At 46.3% G+C, this 18229-nt stretch overlaps 1 protein-coding gene across 2 annotated transcripts; it reads left to right on the top strand.

Annotated features, from left to right (window-relative positions):
* Positions 1 to 209: 209 nt before the first annotated feature.
* Positions 210 to 17267, top strand: SMIM10L3 (small integral membrane protein 10 like 3). 2 transcript variants are annotated; one of them, XM_064593317.1, is made up of 3 exons: positions 210 to 546; positions 1176 to 1225; positions 15063 to 17267. In XM_064593317.1, exons 1-3 carry the CDS (start codon positions 361 to 363, stop codon positions 15940 to 15942), a joined length of 1116 nt encoding a protein of 371 aa, XP_064449387.1. In that variant the 5' UTR covers positions 210 to 360; the 3' UTR covers positions 15943 to 17267. The 2 variants fall into 2 exon arrangements, with proteins under 2 accessions (XP_064449387.1, XP_064449388.1); XM_064593318.1 differs by lacking the exon at positions 1176 to 1225 and having other exon boundaries at positions 215 to 546; positions 15063 to 15296.
* Positions 17268 to 18229: the final 962 nt, after the last annotated feature.

The following is an 18229-nucleotide window of genomic DNA, read 5'->3' as shown; positions in this document are numbered from 1 at the left end:
CGCGTCTCACCTGCGGAAGGTGACAAGGGGCGGGGTAGGGGGCGGGACAGAGGTGCGCAGGCGCGGCGCGGGCATTGTGACGTCAGGCCGCGCGGCCCGGCTTGGACCAGGCGGCGGCTCGCGGAGGCGCTTCCGCGAGTGTGACGCGCGGACTCCCCTCCCCGCCGCCCGCCCGCCCGCCCGCCCCCGACCTCGCCGCCGCCTCCCTCGCTCCCTCAGCGCGCCCAGCGCGGCCCAGCGGCCGGGGCGGAGGCCCGGGGGCGACGCGGCGCCGAGAGGGCGGGCGGGCTTCGGAGCGCCGGGCGGCCCGGGTCCGCGGCCGGTCGGTGCGCGGCGGGCGGGCGGCGGGCGCCGGTCTATATGGCGGCGGCTCTGTCGGGCCTGGCTGTCCGCCTCTCGCGCTCGGCCGCCGCCCGCTCCTATGGGGTCTTCTGCAAGGGGCTGACCCGCACGCTGCTCATCTTTTTCGACCTGGCCTGGCGGCTGCGCATCAACTTCCCCTACCTCTACATCGTGGCTTCCATGATGCTCAACGTCCGCCTGCAGGTGAGTGAGCCGCGCCCGCCGGGCCCCCCTCCCCCGGCCCTCCCCGAGCGCCTGTCCGCCCAGCGCGGTCCGGCCCGTCCCGCCCGGGGACGGCGAGGATGCTAACGGGAGCTGCCAAGCTGGGTGCTCAGCGTATGCGCTGTGCATTCCTCCTGCAACCCCACGGGAGGAAAGCCCGCTGATGTTATTGTTGTTCCCGTTCTGCGAACGAGGCTGGGGGCGGGGTGGAGCGGCTTGCCCCGGCTGAGGGCCTGCAGCTGGGGCGTGGGGTCCGCGGGGATGGTGGATGCTGGCACCGGTGGAAAAGCCCCGAAGAGGAAATTTGGCCCAGAAGACTATTATACGGTTGGGTTTGTGGTTGACTTTGTTAGTTCCCTAACTTTACGAAGCTTTTCAACAAATTATTTCTGAAACTTAAAATGGGTTAGTGTTTTGGTAGATGTATTTTACTTATCCTGGTCGGAGTCGGGGTGGGGTGAGGCCGAAAATGAGGGAAAATGAAGTGGAGGAGGGAGAGACGCAAAAGGTTTCGGAGTTAAACTATGTTCAGATGTGGGAAAGTAGACACACCCAGCACCTTGGAGATCACCTTTGCTGTAAATGACATTCCTTCACCCCTTGAATTACAGATGCCTTTTTCTAGTGGGATGAAAAGTCGTCAGATTGAGAATTTTCCTTTGTAAGTATCAGAGATGGTCAGATGTGGAGCTCCTGTTGGATTCCGTTTACACGTCTTGGAGTGCCTGGCACAGGCTTTGATGGAGGAGGGACAGGTTCCTGCCCTCGCTGAGCTTCTGTCTGACCGTACTTGCGCTGCTCCCTGGTGTGCAAAATGAGGGAGGCTGAGTGCTAGGACCAGGCCTGTTGAGACCATGCAGGTGTTGTCCTTTTTGTGCCCTCTGGTTTGGTTGTATCAGGATGGCATTGTCTCTGTGTCTGGACCCTTAGGTTTTGGTTCCTATTACTGGTGATGGCAGGCTACTTAAAACCAGTTCTTGATCAAAAATGTGTTAAGGTGAGGGGCACCTGGGTGGCTCAATCGGTTGAGCGTCTGCCTTCGGCTCAGGTCATGATCTCAGGGTCCTGGGGTTGGGCCCCACATCGGGCTCCCTGCTCAGCGGGGAGTCTGCTTCTCCCTCTCCCTCTGCCTCTCCCCCCAACTCGTGTTCTCACTCTGTGTGCTCTCTCTCCCTCAAATAAATAATCTTTAAAAGAAAAAAAAATGTGTTAAGGTGAGATGAGATGAACCTGCCTTTTTTTTTTTTTTAAGATTTTTATTTATTTGTTTGACAGGAGAGACACAGCAAGAGAGGGAACACAAGCAGGGGGGAGCGGGAGAGCGAGAAGCAGGCCTCCCGCCAAGCAAGGACCCCATACAGACTTGATCCCAGGACCCTGGGATCATGACCTGAGCCGAAGGCAGACGTCTAATGACTGAGCCACACAGGCACCCCTCAAATTGGAATACTTTTATGTGAATAAGGGCTTCTGGCACCCTAAGTGAAGGTACCAGACTGGAAGAGTGGAAAACTGAAATATCGTTCCAGTAGGTGGTATGAAGGAGTAAGGGTGCTAGGTGTGGGGACTGGGGAGAAACCAGAAAGCTTGTGCTCTAGCCAGTTTCCACTAGCCAACGGTTGTTTGCCAGATCTAGTGATTTTCAATAGAAATTGGAAATACTGATTTTTAGATACCAAATCAGCTCAAGTTTTAAGAAAGTAAACTTTGTGGCCAAAACAAAACAAGTCTGCATTTGACCCCCACCGCCCCGCCAAGCGCCTACTTTGGAACCTTTTGTCTAGAATTGCGTTAATGCTTTGCAGTCACATGTAGAATTACAAGAACTATTGTAAGAGAAGACCTAGTACATAATGTTAAAAATTACCATGTTTTGAAAAAAAAGTTACCATGTTTTGTATCATTAAAAAAAATCAGCTTTGTCACATGCCCACTTAACTATGATTACCCTCTAGTCCAAACTACCCATAGTCACTCACCTGGACCATCTATTTTCCACTTGGCAGTAGAGAAGTCTTTTTCTTTCTTCTTCTTCTTCTTTTTTTTTTTTTTTACCATAGGTGTCATTTCCCACAAAACAACAGAACAAAACTGCTGCTCATTGTGTACAGAATGCAGTTCACATATTTTTATCCAGCAGATCTGGCTTTTGCCAACCTCTCTGACTGGCTTCTTGTTTACTGTTCTTCTCACAGCTTCCTTACTACTCTCCTCTGCATATCTGTCCCTGGGCATTTGCACAAGCTATTCTTCCTACAGTCTCACACTTCAGTTCTGATTTCAGAGAGGACTTGCATGATCACCATATCCATATGATCTTGCACTTTTGTTCTCTTCATTGCAAGAGTACTGAAGGCTTGCTTGTTCCATAAGCAATAAGGAACAAAGGACTCCATTTCTAATGTGATGCTTAGGGTTTCCAAATCTCACAGTTGTTTGTGGTTGTTTGGGAATCTCAGGAAATGTTATTCAAGTACAATTTTCATAACAAGGAATTTGCACCACAATGATTGAAGGTAGATGCATTTAGGAGGAGGGAAATTAGCTTTACTTTGAGTGGTTTGGGCAGTCAGAAGGGCTCAGCGCGCACCAACCCCAAAAGCCCGTGATGGATGACGTGGTATACTTGACATGGAGTGCAGGTGCAGCCCAGCTGTAGAGAAGCCTGAGAGCTGAGCTGTAGGAGTAGCATGTGGGCTTGTTCGGTCAGGTCAGTGGTGAGATGGGAGCGGGGGAGGCACAAAGTGGTCACCAGGTTCGTTGGCGGCTAAGAACTGTGTAAGGATTTTAGGCTGGATCTCGGGCTTGATCCAGGATAGCAGCAGTCACTTCACGTGCTGAGGCGGGGAGGGAGTGGGCGCGGGGTATCTGTCTTTACTGTGATAGTTAAGCTGCGACTTTAAATATCCCTGCAGGTGTAGAGTTTCTGTTCATTTGTGGAAAATCACTAATTAAATTAACCTGATTTAAGGGTTTAATTACTCTGGCCTCTTGTAAAGGGAAGTGCCCTGGGAAATAGAATCTGAGCAAGAGGACAGCTGCGGGTCGCTGCCTTTTTACTCACCACACTGTGTCGTCGGCCTCTCCGTGGGGGGTGCTGGAATAAGGGATGCTGTGTCCCACATGTTTACTTAGGACCCCTGCGTCGTTTGTTTGTAGACCTTTTCAGGTGGTTGATACCTCTTTAACATGCAAGATGATTAAATGAGGCAAAAGGGCTTTGTAAACCTAGGAGCTTTATGATTTTAAAATATTGTTTGCAAGCTTAAAAAAATAAATTTTAAAAATTTTGAAAAAAAATATTGTTTGCAAGCAAGCCTTAATCTGCTAGAGTCATTAGTATCCTATTTGTACAGAATCTGAAATACAAGGAGTAGAAAAATGAGAATCTGTATGAAATACTAAATTAACATTAGTGGGACGTCTGGGTGGCTCAGTTGGTTAAGCGTCTGTCCTCGGCTCAGGTCGTGATCCCAGGGCCCTGGGATCGAGTCCCTCATCGGGCTCCCTGTTCAGCGGGGAGCCTGCTTCTCCCTCTGCCTGACACTTTACCTTGCTTGTACTCTCGTGCTCTCTCTCTCCTTTGCCCTCTCTCTGGCAAATAAATAAATAAAATCTTTAAAAAAATAAAATTAGTAAAAGCAAGATGATAGATTGTACTGAGGACTGAGCAATGTCCTTGTCTTCTGTGGCATGGGCCATGCTGCCCTGTGCTGACCAGGCCCGGGAAGCTTCCTTTGGCTCCTCCCTCTGTGCCACCCCTCTCCCCTGCTTCTGACTGCTCTGTCATAGTCTCCTTTCTGATAGACTTTCTAAATCCACAACGCCCTGTCTTTCCGTGTTCGCCTGTCACTTGAAAATCTATATTTTGTTTGTTCCAATCAGGTAAAAGAGTTCAGGAGTGTAGGTGGGCTGGGAGAGCTGGTTGCCGTTCTAAATAGAGCAGGTGGGCTTCATTGATTAGGTGGCATTTGAACAAAACCTTGAAGTCAGTGGTAAGGGCTTTAGCCTTGGGGTTGGGGAGATGTCTGGGTTAGAAGAGTATCTTGTTTTGTGCAGAGAAGGCCCTACAGCTGGTGCAAGCTTGATATGTTCCAGAACAGCAGGAGGCTGGTCTGTGAAGAAGGTGGCAGGAGATTCAGACTGAGAGGTTTAGGAGCATTGAAAGGACTTTGGCTTTGACTCAGATTGCATGATCTTATGTCTGAACAATTTTAAATAGTTGTAAAGATTCCAAGATCCTGGTTGCAGGGTCAAGTGCAGCTTGAAATGAGTTTTATTCTGTTGCTTGATGGGGGGAAATTAGAGATTATTAAGAAAATGTTGTAAAAGCTTATGAGCTTTATGAAATTTTTTTTTAAAGATTTTATTTATTTGACAGAGACACAGAGAGAGAGGGAACACAAGCAGGGGGAGTGGGAGAGGGAGATGCAGGCCTCCTGCTGAGCCGGGAGCCCGATGCGGGGCTCGATCCCAGGACCCTGGGATCATGACCTGAGCCGAAGGCAGACGCTTAACGATGAGCCACCCAGGCGCCCCAGCTTTATGAAATCTTAATGAGTCAAGTCAAGAGCATCAGCCCGGTTAGGAATTTGTTCTGGCTTCTGAGATGAGGAACAACTGCATACTTTGAGATGCTAAGTACCGAACATGCAGGGAACATAAAAACACTTGTGGAATCTTTCCATTCAAGTGAATGCTTTGATCATGGTTTGTTTTTCATAAACTTTTGAAAAATTTTCAGCCTATGTAAAATGTGAAAGAATAGTGCAGTGAACACCTGTATCCTTGAGTCAGGCTTTTTTTTAAGTCTTAACACAAAGTCCTATAATGGGTCAAGCACATACAAAGTGTGTTAGATCTATATGTACTAATGTTAAAAGATACCAACCATATATAAAGTGAAGAAAAGTGGGGCGCCTGGGTGGCTCAGTTGGTTAGGCATCTGCCTTCGCTCAGGTCATGATCCTGTCTCTGTCCTGGGATCGAGCCCTGCATTGAGCTCCCTGCTCTGTGGGGAGCCTGCTTCTCCCTCTCCCCTTGCTTGTGTGTTCATGTTCTCTCTCTCTCTCTCTGTCAAATATATAAATAAAATCTTGGGGGCGAAAAAAAGTGAAGAAAAGGTTAAAAACCATTTTTTCAGAAATGTGTTTGTCGGGGCGCCTGGGTGGCTCAGTCCGTTAAGCATCTGCCTTTGGCTCAGGTCAGGATCCTGGAGTCCTGGGATCAAGCCCGGCATCGGACTCCCTGCTCAGCGAGGAGCCTGCTTCTCCCTCTCCCTCTGATGCTCCCCCACTCTTGTGCTATCTCACTCTTGCTCTCTCTCAAATAAACAAATAATTTCTTTTAAAAAAAACCATGTTTGTCGGTACCTGGGGGGAGTAGCCCTAACTCAGGAGAGAGCCTAGGCATTGCTTCTCAAACGATCTTTGGAGAAGGACCAGTGGTTCTTTACCTCCACAGACAGGGCAGCTTATAATCAACAACATTTATTTCTCACAGTTCTGGAGGCTGGAAAGTCCAAGATCAAGGCACCCCCATGGCCAAGCCCTCGTGAGAGTCCTGATTCCTGACCGGTGCCTTCTTGCTTGTCCTCTCATAGTTGGAGGGCTAGGGGTCTCTGTGGGGCCACTTTGTAAGAACAATAATCCCATTCATGAAGGCTCTACTCTTATGATCTACACAGTTCCCCGAGGCTTCACCTCCTGATACCGCCATCTTTAGGTTAGAGTTTCAGCATATGAATTTGGGGGGACAGTCATTCAGACCATAGCACCTTCTGATCGTTTTCTAAGGGCCAATAAAAATGAATTGCTTTCACATGGAAAGGGGCAGCATCTGCTTAAGATTCTCCTCTCCTTCCCCATTCATGGGCACACACGTGTTCTCTCTCTCTCCCTCTCCCAAATAAATAAATCCTTGATTAAAAAAAAGTTGCATGCTCTGAGCCAGCCAGGTACCCTCTCAGTGTTCTTAATTCTGTTCTGTGATCACAGTAACAAACTGGGGGACCGGGGAACATGGGACGGTGGCTTCTACGTTGTAAGGACTTTGGCTTGTACTCTGAGTGAAGTGGGAGATATTTCACTGAGATGGGACTTAATGTGATTTACTTTTTTAAAGGATTTTTTTTTTTTAAGATTTTATTTATTTGACAGAGAGAGACAGCGAGAGAGGGAACACAAGCAGGGGGAGGGGGGGAGGGAGAAGCAGGCTTCCTGCTGAGCAGGGTGCCTGATGCGGGACTTGATTCCAGGACCCTGGGACCATGATTGAGCCAAAGGCAGACGTTTAAATGACTGAGACAGCCAGGCGCCCCTTGAAGGATTATTTTTTTAAAAAGCTTTATTGGAATATTCAAATGTACACAAAAGTAGAGTAGTATAATGAACCCTACACACCCACCCCCACTCCCCCATCACTCCTTTTCAGTAAGGATTAACTCTTTGCTAATCTGGGTTATCTTGTTTCCTCAAGCCCACACCATCTTCATCTCCTCATCCCACACTGGGGTATTTAAAAAAACAAAAACAAAACTCCGAGCCAGAATGGATCCCTTTTTTGGTTTGTTTTTTTACTTTTTACTTTGAAATGATTTGACTTAGAGAAAAGTTGCAAAAATAGTGCAGAGAGCTCCCATAGACCCTTTGCCCACCTTCTCCTGTTGGAGGCTAACTGCATCCTAGCACAGTGAAAAACTCGGAGATGAACATCAGTCCGACACATTGGGATTTTACCAGTTTTTCCCACTGTGTCCTTTTCCTGTTCCAGGACCCTGCACTGCATTTAGTTGCCATGTCTCCTCCAATCTGTGACACTTCCGTAGCCGCCTCTTGTCTCTTATATCTATCAGTTGGACATTCAGGCTGTTCTCACTTTTTGGCTATTACGAGTGAGTAATGCTGCTATGAACATTCACGTATAGGGTTTGTGTGGACATGATTTCATTTCTCTTGGATATAGGAGTGGAATTGCTGGGTCATATGGTAATCATGTGTTTAACCATTTCGGAAGGATCACTGTTACTGCGCTTCAGAGTTGAGGGTGGAAGCAGGGAGACTCCGGAATGCAGGAGGGAGGGACACCGTGGTGGCTCCTGATCAGGGCCCCAGCAGGGGAGATACTGGGAGGGGCTGCCTTGTGGGTATATTTTGTTGTTTGAGCCAACTTGCCCTCATTACGTACTTACGGGGTACTCAGAGAAAGCTTCCTTCACGTTTCTTTTTCTTTTTCTTTTTTTTTTTTTTTGTGAGCTACTCATGCTCTTTGCCCATTTTTCTGTTGGTTGATGGTGGTTTTAATTTCTTAGAGCCTTGTATCTGTTAGGTAAGAGTTGAGAAGTGTTTTGTTTTTTTTTTTTAGTTTTGACTTTGCTTATGGTGTATATTTGACATACTGAACTTTATTTTTTTAAAATTTTTTTTTTTTTTTAAGATTTTATTTATTTATTTGAGAGAGAGAGAATGAGAGAGAGCACATGAGAGCGGGGAGGGTCAGAGGGAGAAGCAGACTCCCCGCCGAGCAGGGAGCCCGATGCGGACTCGATCTTGGGACTCCAGGATCACGACCTGAGCTGAAGGCAGTTGCTTAACCAACTGAGCCACCCAGGCGCCCTATTTTTTAAAAATCTTGTTTGTTTCTTTTAAGTAATCTCTGCACTCAACATGGGGCTTGAACTCTCAACCCTGAAATCAAGAGTGGCATGTTCTACTGACTGAGCTAGCCAGGTGCCCCTGAAGTTTATTTTTATGTAGTCAAATTTAAAACCATCCTTTTTGACTTTGGGTTCAACCTAGTTAGAAGGCCTTCCTGGGGCACCTGGGTGGCTCAGTCAGTTGTCTGCCTTCGGCTCAGGTCATGATCCCAGGGCCCTGGGATCGAGTCCCGCATCAGGCTCCCTGTTCAGTGGGGAGTCTGCTTCTCCTTCTCCCTCTGCTGCTTCTCCCACCTGCCCACTTGTGCTCGCTCCCTCTCAAATAAATAAATAAAATCTTAAAAAAAAAAAAAAAAAAAGGCCTTCCCAACTCTTATGCTATGAGGAATTCAATCCTATTTCATCCTGGTTAAAAATATATATATATATATATATATATATACACAATCTCCTATGATATGTATCCAGACTACACCGCCGTGAAAACTGTGTGACATTTTTGTCCTTGAGTGTATGTTACCTAGAAAGTAAGCTTCAAGAAGAAGAGCCCTGTTTGTCCTAACACCAGTGCCTAGAACAATGCCTGGCCCAGGGTAGGGCTCAGTGAACACTTGCTGATTGAATCTGTAGCAGAAAATCATATGAGTAGAATTGCGAAGGAAAGGTTAATTGCATTTGTAAATAATTTTAAAAGTTAAAATGCTCCCCGTTCACTGGTCGGCCACTGCAGCCTGGGCCTCGGCTTCTACCCCTCCACGAAACACACGGCCCGTGTTGAGGCCACTTCAGTGTTGCCATCCAGTGGTCACTCCTGCGTCTTCTGCTGCATAGACCGCCCCCCCCCCAGCCCCATTTTGTTGTTACTTAAAACACTCTTGGATGATGATAGCTGCTGTTTTTGGAATGCCGGTCAGAGAAGGTCAGAGAAGTTGCTGGGCGCTTTCACACAGTGAGTCCTCACAGCACGCTGAGGACAGAGGAGTGCCTGAGGTCCCCGAGCTGTTACAGAGCCCACGTCTGAGCGCACCTTTGGCAGGCAGGTGAAAGAAAGCAGAAACGGGGTGGTGGCTATCGAGAGCTGCACGACTGGCTTTTTAAGGACAGGTTTGATTTGGATGTGCTGAATGATTCGTAATAGGAACTCAGCACTCTTAGTGTTTCCTGTGGTTATGATTCAGCTTAATGTGGAGATGACTAAGTTGTTCCTGTTTCTCATCCTTTGAGCTGGGTAGCACTTTTTTTTTTTTTAAGTCCTATTATTTTTTTTAAATTTTATTTTGTATTTCCTTAATAATCTCTACACCCAACATGGGGCTTGAACTCACGACCCGGAGATCAGGAGTTGCATGCTCTATGGACTGCGCCCGCCAGGTGCCCCAGGTAGCAATTTGAGGAATGTGTTTTGGCCACCTCCTTAGTCTGATTGTTTTAGTCATGAGCACAGCGATGTTAAGGTATACTGACGTTCACATCTGGAAGCTCTGGAAGCCAGGCGAGGCGGGGATGGGCCTGCAGCGTGTTTGCCAGCCGTTGTGAGGCAGGACTCCTCTCTAAGCCCATTGTTGTCCCAAGCCTGCTCCTTGAGCTGTGTCTTCTTCCCAGCCCCCTTTGGGAATAGCCTTGCCAGCTGGCTTTCAGAAGCATAGAGGCCAGGTTATTTTTAGTTTACAGAGAGGTGGTATCCAGACTGTCAGGTCCCTGGGGCCATTAATAGCTCAGGTTAGAGAAGGTGAGGCGACAGCAGTCCAGGAGGACAGCTGCTGTCAAATTGGGTCAGGCCTATTGTTATGCAGCAGGTCAGCTGCCTCCCGCAGGCAGATTTTTGTGGAGGAGCCTTTCTCCTGTCTGCCCTGGAGATCATGGACAGACCCAGATAATCTTGTTTCTCTTACACATCACCCCTCTGGTTTTGTGGTTCAGTTCTCAACCTTTGTTACCGGGTGAGGGAGTACATTCAGGAACTTACTCCCAGTACTGCACTTTATTTTTTCTGAATCATACTGTCTTGAACTTCAAAATAGACTCCTTCCTTTACTCTGATGGTCTCCGTGTTGGTGGATAAGTTTGTTTGCCAGAGTTTATGCTGCTTATCATTTTGTAGACTTAACCACGGGGGTGGAGGTGGGGATGAGATTTCTAGGGCTAAGGACAGTTAATTATGTAATTACGTGTATTTTATTTTATTTTATTTTATTATTTTTTTAAAGATTTTATTTATTTATTTGAGACAGAGAATGAGAGACAGAGAGCATGAGGGGGAGGAGGGTCAGAGGGAGAAGCAGACTCCCTGCCGAGCAGGGAGCCCGATGCGGGACTCGATCCCGGGACTCCAGGATCATGACCTGAGCCGAAGGCAGACCCTTAATGACTGAGTTATCCAGGCGCCCCTCACCCCTATTTTAAAAGTGAGATCGGGGCACCTGGGTGGCTGAGTCGTTGGGCGTCTGCCTTCGACTCGGGTTGTGATGCTGGCGTCCTGGGATTGAGCCCCACATCAGGCTCTCTGCTCTGCGGGAAGCCTGCTTCTCCCTCTCCCACTCCCCCTGCTTGTGTTCCCTCTCTCTCTCTCTCTCTTTTTTTTTTAAGATTTTATTTATTTATTTGAGAGACAGAGAATGAGAGACAGAGAGCATGAGAGGGGGGAGGGTCAGAGGGAGAAGCAGACTCCCCGCCGAGCAGGGAGCCCGATGCGGGACTCGATCCCGGGACTCCAGGATCAATACCTGAGCCCAAGGCAGTCGCTTAACCAACTGAGCCACCCAGGCGCCCCGTAATTACGTGTATTTTATTGGGCACAATGTGATGTACCTATATATGTAGTAGAGTGAGAATAAGTTATAAGAATATTTCACAAAGACAGATACCATATGATTTCACTTATACGTGGAATCTAAAAGACAAAACAAATGAACAAACCAAAAAAGAAACAGACCCATAAATACAGATAACAGACTGATGGGTGCCAGAGGTGGGTGGTGGGAGAATGGGAAAAATGGGTGAAGGGGAGTGGAAGGTACAGGCTTTCAATTATGGAATGAATAAGTCACGGGCGTGGAAGGTACAGCATGGAGAATACAGTGAGTGGTATTGTAGGGCTGTGACAGACGGTAGTGACACCTGAGGGGAGTAGAGCATAATGGACAAGGTTGTTGAATCACTTCGGTGTACACATGAAACCAGTCTATAGTGTGTCAACTGTACTTCAATAAAAAATATTTTGCTTATGGGGCACCTGGGTGGCTCAGTCGTTAAGCATCTGCCTTCGGCTCAGGTCATGATCCAGGGTTCTGAGATCGAGTCCCGCATCGGGCTCCCTGCTCGGCGGGGAGCCTGCTTCTCCCCCTGCTTGTGTTCCCTCTCTGTGTCTCTGTCTGTCAAATATATAAATAAAATCTTTAAAAAAAATATTTTGCTTGTTTAGAAATTATTTGAAAATTATTTCTGGCTCTCAAAATATAAGTAATGTGTGTGTCTAGTATTGGAAGTTTTTGTTGGCCAAAAAAAAAAAAATTTTTTTTTTTTTGTTGGCTAGTTGAGGGATCAGAGCCAAAATGTTTTCACTGACCCAAAGTATTTTTGTTAAGAGATTAAATACGTAGTTTATTACTGAATTTACTAAAGAACTAGGTCTTCAGTAAACAATATATTCTAACGTCACTAAATACATGATTATATTAGTGGTACCTTAGCTGAAGTATTTTCTGAACAGCACCAAGTCCTTGTACAAGGACATGCTAAAAGTAGTTAGAAACTAATTTTCCTGAGAGTTGGCTCCTATTAAATGATGTGTTTTTCTTAAGAATTTTTTATTTTATTATTTTTATCTTAGTTTATTTTTTATTTTTTAATGAATTTATTCATTTGACAGAGAGAGAGACATCAAGAGAGGGAACACGGGCACCTGGGTGGCTCAGTTGGTTAAGCGACTGCCTTCAGCTCAGGTCATGATCCTGGAGTCCCTGGATCGAGTCCCGCATCGGGCTCCCTGCTCGGCAGGGAGTCTGCTTCTCCCTCTGACCCTCCCCCCTCTCATGTGCTCTTTCTCTCTCATTCTCTCTGTCTCAAATAAATAAATAAAATCTTTAAAAAAAAAGAGAGAGAGAGGGAACACAAGCAGGGGGAGTGGGAGAGGGAGAAGCAGGCCTCTCGCTGAGCAGGGAGCCCGATGCGGGACTCGATCCCAGGACCCTGGGATTATGACCTGAGCCAAAGGCAGACGCTTAACGACTGAGCCACCCAGATGCCCCATAACCACCCTCTTTTTTGAAGCACTCGATGCTCTTGGCATCTATGACACGGAGTTTCTCGAGGTGCTTTGAATCTTCCTCCTTGGTGGCTTTGAGGCCCTCGCTAGATCTTGGAGATCCTGGCCTTCTGTACCTTACCGTCTTCTCTTTTTTATCCACCTCTCCAAAGCCGGCGACTTCAGAATCTAGGTCCCAGCTCTGACATCACTCTTGAGCTAACAGCTTTATTAATAATCCAAATGCTTGCCCAGTTCCCACAGTCAAACTCTGTGTGTTCCCGTCTCCCATCTGAGCTGTTTGACGTCCCTCCCGACCTGCTGTTCCTGTCCATTCTCTGTTCGTGACGCCTTCGTTACCCAGAAGTGAAAGCCAGAGAAACCTGTGGTCCTCTTCCTTTCTACATCCGTCTGCCACCAAGTGGAAAAGTATTTTCTCTCTCCTCTTCACCCACAGCCTCAACTGCTTCCCTGCGCTATTCAGTAGCCTCCTAATTGGTCTACTGTGATTCCTTTCCAGTCTAGCCACCACACTGCAGCCAAGGAATTAATCGGAAATGCAGATCCGGCCAATGTCTCCCGGCCGAACGTCCCTCAGTGGCTCTGCATCGCCTGCTGATGGAGGCCACGCTCCTTACACCACGACCAGTGCCTCTCGTTAGCCCTGGTTGGCTTCACGCCCCCTCCCTTTGCTCTTTTTGCTTCTATTTCAGCATCCAGTAATTCTTGTTTATTTTCTTCCCAGTGTACTCTCTTTACATTTTTTTAAAACGTAACACACTTACACACTCACCTAGCTAGGTCCCCTGGTTAGAGAAACTGCAGCTTCCTGCCCCCCATTTCTGTCTCCATAGCCAAGCCTCTCAGCTACAGCTGGTTCTCCTTGTGCGTATTTCTCTATCTCTGAATTGCATGCTTGTTGCTTCCTGACTCTTCACTCTTAGGCTTTGTCTTTGTCTTACTGTGGGAGATGAGCTCTCCGCTCTCAGGCTTCTTCTGCCTCACATCCCACATTTCCATCCCTCCTTTCTCCCAGCAGAGTTGTGTGTTTTCGTTAGATTGTTATTCCTTAGGCTGGCCTCTTAGAAAAATTACTAAATACAGTTTATATATTTATTTTCCATGTATTAATGCTCTGGGGTTATGGTTGTTTTTTAAAGGACCATGGGTTAACATTTTTTTTAATTCCTCAATTAATGAAGGAACTAGTGAGATGTTATAATCAGCTTAAAAGAGAATTTAGACAAAACACGCACACACATATAATCAGGAACACCAAAGTGAGGTACAAATGGATGTAAGAAATGGTCAGTATCCACAGGGTAATAATTCCATTCCTCTGAACAAAATTTTTAATTTCTTTGGATAAGAAATCTTTTGCCTTGGGGGCACCTGGGTGGCTCAGTTGGTTAAGCGTCTGCCTTCGGCTCAAGTTATGATTGCAGGGTCCTGGGATTAAGCCCGGAGTCTGCTTCTCCTCTGCCTCTGCCTGCCTGTCTGCCTACTTGTGATCTCTCTCTCTGTCAAATAAATAAAATCTTAAAAAAAAATAAAAAGCCTAAATTAAAAATATTTTGCCTTCCTCTCACATTTTTTACAACTCAGATTCGTACAGCAGCTCAGACAGGTGCAGGGCTCCATAAACTTAGGTAACCCAGGGACGCACTGGACAGCACACCCAGTCAGCTTGTTGTTTGCCCATCTCAAGGCCCTTTCACAGCCTTTCCTGACATATCTTCTCCATTGGGGGCGTAACTATGGCAAAGAAAGATGATTCTTGGTCACAGAAAAGGCTGGTCCCATTAGGGTTGCAGGTGCAGCAAGAGTGTTAACCATATGTCACCTTGAGTTTGCTCTTGAACAACCGCTGAGGTCACAAATCAACTTCTGTCCTGAAGTTTTCACACAGAATCTCGGACTGGGCGAGTCTGAGAGTGGGGAGGTAAGCCCAAGAAACTTTCTCCACCATGTTTTTATTTGTAGTACCTATAAATTCGGGTGAATTCTTCTCTTATCAAGGCTCCAAAATTTGCTACGGTTCCTGACCTGCCAGCCAGTGATCTTCCTTACCACCTTGAGGCTGCAATGTTCTATGCCAGGACCTCTCCGTGCTGGTTTTTCTTGGGAGGGCTTTGTGGACATTAGATCTGTAAATAAAGTTGACCTTGATTCCTTAAAAGTGGCTTGTCCTGCTTGAGTCACTGAGAATCATTCTCAAATAGGACACATCAGGGCCTTGGTTTGCATAATAGAGTCATCCAGTTATGTCCTGATTAAAGAAAGGGCAGATTTTTATTGAACCCACAAATAACTAAATAGTTGTGAAAAGTACAAAACCTAAGAATGTATTTTTTTTTAAATTTTTAAGTATTTTTAAGGAAACACTGCATTAATAAAGTACTGTTTTTTTTTAAGTATGTTCTTTTTATTGTGATCTCTAATTGGTAGGTTGTCATCCTGTTTTCTATCAAAATGTGGGAATCCTTGGTACCAAAGACTGTTAAAGAGATCTTCATATTTGTTAGGAAGTACCTGGTATGTGTAGGCTCTTTTAAGCCTCTGTCTTCATAATAATACTTTTAATTGGATTATCTTTTCCAGGTTCATATTGAGATCCATTGAAGGCATTGCACTGACTGACAGAGGCGTGTCGTCCAGCTCACAACATCAGAGAACACACAGCATGAGGGACAGAGTGGGAGCTCTGGGCACCTGCCTCGGGAAGGTGAAGGTGGCGGGAGAGGACTCAGACAGGCTGCTATATGGACTTGGAAGGGCACAGGGGGAGAGCCTTTGCCCGACAGATGCACCTTCCTCCTCCTGTATGCAAATACCTGCGGTTGATGTGGATGGAAATTCACAAAACGAGGAGATATCAATGGAAATGAAAAATGCTCCGAGTGAGGCCGGCCTCTTGCTTCACAGCGACAACAAAGCGCTTCCGTGTTTGAAAGAATCATTAAGAAGAAATTCAGCTTCCGTAGTGGGTCAGAGTAAGACTGTGCATGTGTTCTGTGCTCTTGCAGAAGAGCATTTTGCTGGGGTGTCCTGCAGAGTGGGGGAAGCTCTGGTGAGGGACTGGCTGGAAGGAGGGCCCAGGGCCACTGACAGCCACGGAGGATGGTGCCGCCCAGGAGAGCCTTGGGCGTCAGGACTACCGTGCCCTCAGAAGCGATCAGAAATGGGGATTTCTGAGGAGGAACCGCCAAGTGCTCTTTTAGAGGGGCTAGGCTTTGAGTTGGAACTGTCTGGCCTGCATTTCGTCCTATCTACACTGCTGCACGCACGCCCCGAAGTTTTCCTGAGTGATGAGACAAAATGTGTTTTCCTTGGCCACCCAGAGCCCCTGTTTTCAGAGCAGACAGTAGAATACAAGAAAATGCTTTCAAGTATAAAAAGTACCTCAAACGATCTGCAAATAATACTGGGGTTACAGGCTCTACCAGCTTTTGAAGTAGCAAATCCGTTACGCCATAGTTAGGGTACAAGCCGAACAATAAAAATAGTGAGATTAATTTTAAAAGTTGTCTTAGAATGATTTCTTTCACACTGAGTCTGGATGCACAAGGGGCAGCTCTGAAGGTCCTGCTTCAGTTTGTACGATCGGACAAACTTTAAGTGGAATTTAAACTCATGGGAAGTTGGTTGATGTGACAGGAGATTTTTAAACATGTTTTAACCTGTGCCTGAAAGACGTTCAGTGTTGGGATACCATTTCGAGGAGAACATTCATAGATCCCATATAAATGTCAGGTTACAACGTAAAGATGTAATAACATTCTTTATGTATCTTCAGCGCTCATTCTAAAGGGCCACCGTCCCAGGTACTGTCTCCTCAGACTGATCAGTGGGTGGGAGAGGCTGTTTGTTCAGATCAGCCCTTCACTACCTGCTCTCGGCCCTGCCACCATTTCTGCATTCTGTAGAATAATTTGGGTCTGCAGCAAAATTTGATTTCTTTTCTCAAATCCCTTTCCTTCCCCCTTGAAATGCAGTTTAAATGGAGGCCCTACGGTGAAAGTTGCAATATTCAGTGTCCTTTTAGTATAATCCTTTCTCAAACTAGGAGCCCTAGCAGTGTCGCCTGAAATAGAAATGACCTCGAGACCGTCGGCGGTAGCTCCGTTTAGGGGGAGACAGACCTTGTACTGCCCCTGTAGAAAGTTTCCAGTTTCCAGGAGCAGAGGTGTCTCTTACACTAACATTTTTTCTGAAGTAGCCCTTCTGGTGGTTGAGAACTCTGGTAAAGGTCCCTTCAGAGCATGAGTTTTTCAGGAGTCCCAAAGTAAGACTTAATCAGTTTCGGGGTTACTGGTTGCCTTTCTGTTTGTGTGCTAACTTGCTATGCCGTGTGCTATTTTAGTGTTTGGGGAAAACGAAAAATAAAACGTGTTATTTAGCATAATAAATGTCTTCTTTTACGTGTGCAGTCTCGGTTCACCTTGTCTTTTATCAGCACTGTCTTCCTCATATTGAAAAGTCTTTTAGCACTGGTCCAAGTAGGCTGCCGACTTAGAAGACCGGAAGCAGAGCTTGAAAGACAACCCGCGAAGCCAGGTCGGAACTCTCTGCTCTCATTTTCCTCCCAGGACATAGTGAGAACGTGTTGTGATCCCCTGGTGATCGCCGCCACCGTGAAGGACGCTGTCCTGGTTGGGCAGTAAGAGCCCTGTTTGGGGTCACCAAGGGATGGTGAGGTGAGAACACGGAATTGTTTTAAAATGGGAACCGTTTTCTTGTCAAGCCCCTGCCCGCCCTTTTTTGTTTTAAATTAAATCTACTCCTTTGGGATAGAACTTTCTGTGACCCATCGACTGTTTTATTTCCTTTGTTTTGTAAATTGCAAGAATAGAAACTTTCAACCAGTTGCAAAGAACAAATACGGAATTCTCTATTGAGTATCCGATGCTAAATAAATTTGGAATGTCTTCATGTGGTTATATTAGAATAAGTTGTGTTTTTTCTGAGTGCCACTTTGGGGGTATATGTTCACTATAACAACTTATTTCTTTAATTTTTTAATACATGGGGCGCCTGGGTGGCTCTGTCAATTAAGCCTCTGCCTTTGGCTCAGGTCATGATCCCAGGGTCCTGGGATCGAGCCCCGGATCGGGCTCCCTCCTCTTCCTCTCCCTGTGCTTGTGCTCGCTCTCTGTCCAAAAAAATAAAATCTTAAAAAAAATAAAATTCTTTTTTTTTTTTTTTTTTTAAAAGATTTTATTTATTTATTTGAGAGAGAGAATGAGAGACAGAGAGCACGAAAGGGAAGAGGGTCAGAGGGAGAAGCAGACCCCCTGCTGAGCAGGGAGCCCGATGCGGGACTCGATCCCGGGACTCCAGGATCATGACCTGAGCCGAAGGCAGTCGCTTAACCAACTGAGCCACCCAGGCGCCCCAAAAAAAATAAAATTCTTAAGTACACATAATATTTGGCCGAAATTTTTCCCTTTGGTGCTGTGTCCAGTTCCTGTTCGAAGACAGGCCTCTCCTGTGGGAAGTTCTAGGGTGGAGAGGTGATGATAAATGCACTGTATAAAGTTTCATGACTTTACAAAATAAGGCCTTCTATAAACATTTTTCTGAGGCAATTAGTATAGAAATACGGTATTCTTTCAGATAAATTGTTTCCATGATTGAGTTATAAAAGGGATAAGTCTTTTAAGTTTTCATTTTATTTATTAAACAATTTTAATTTGTTTTTTAAAGATTTTATTTATTTATTTGAGAGATAGAATGAGAGAGAGCACAAGAGGGAAGAGGGTGAGAGG

This window comes from Mirounga angustirostris, unplaced genomic scaffold (genome assembly GCF_029215605.1).
Source record: "Mirounga angustirostris isolate CCGP_5_RB_7025 unplaced genomic scaffold, mMirAng1.0.hap1 SCAF_5, whole genome shotgun sequence".
In the NCBI taxonomy this organism is placed as follows: domain Eukaryota; kingdom Metazoa; phylum Chordata; class Mammalia; order Carnivora; family Phocidae; genus Mirounga; species Mirounga angustirostris.
Note: the sequence above shows the minus strand (reverse complement) of the source record. Positions and strands in the feature narration are given on the sequence as shown.

Bases quoted from the DNA above. Each gene is read 5' to 3' on its own strand.
- SMIM10L3 (XM_064593317.1), top strand. From the start codon at position 361: ATGGCGGCGGCTCTGTCGGGCCTGGCTGTCCGCCTCTCGCGCTCGGCC. The intron at 547-1,175 runs GTGAGTGAGCCG...CTTGAATTACAG, and splicing joins TGCTCAACGTCCGCCTGCAG to ATGCCTTTTTCTAGTGGGAT. The intron at 1,226-15,062 runs GTAAGTATCAGA...TATCTTTTCCAG, and splicing joins CAGATTGAGAATTTTCCTTT to GTTCATATTGAGATCCATTG.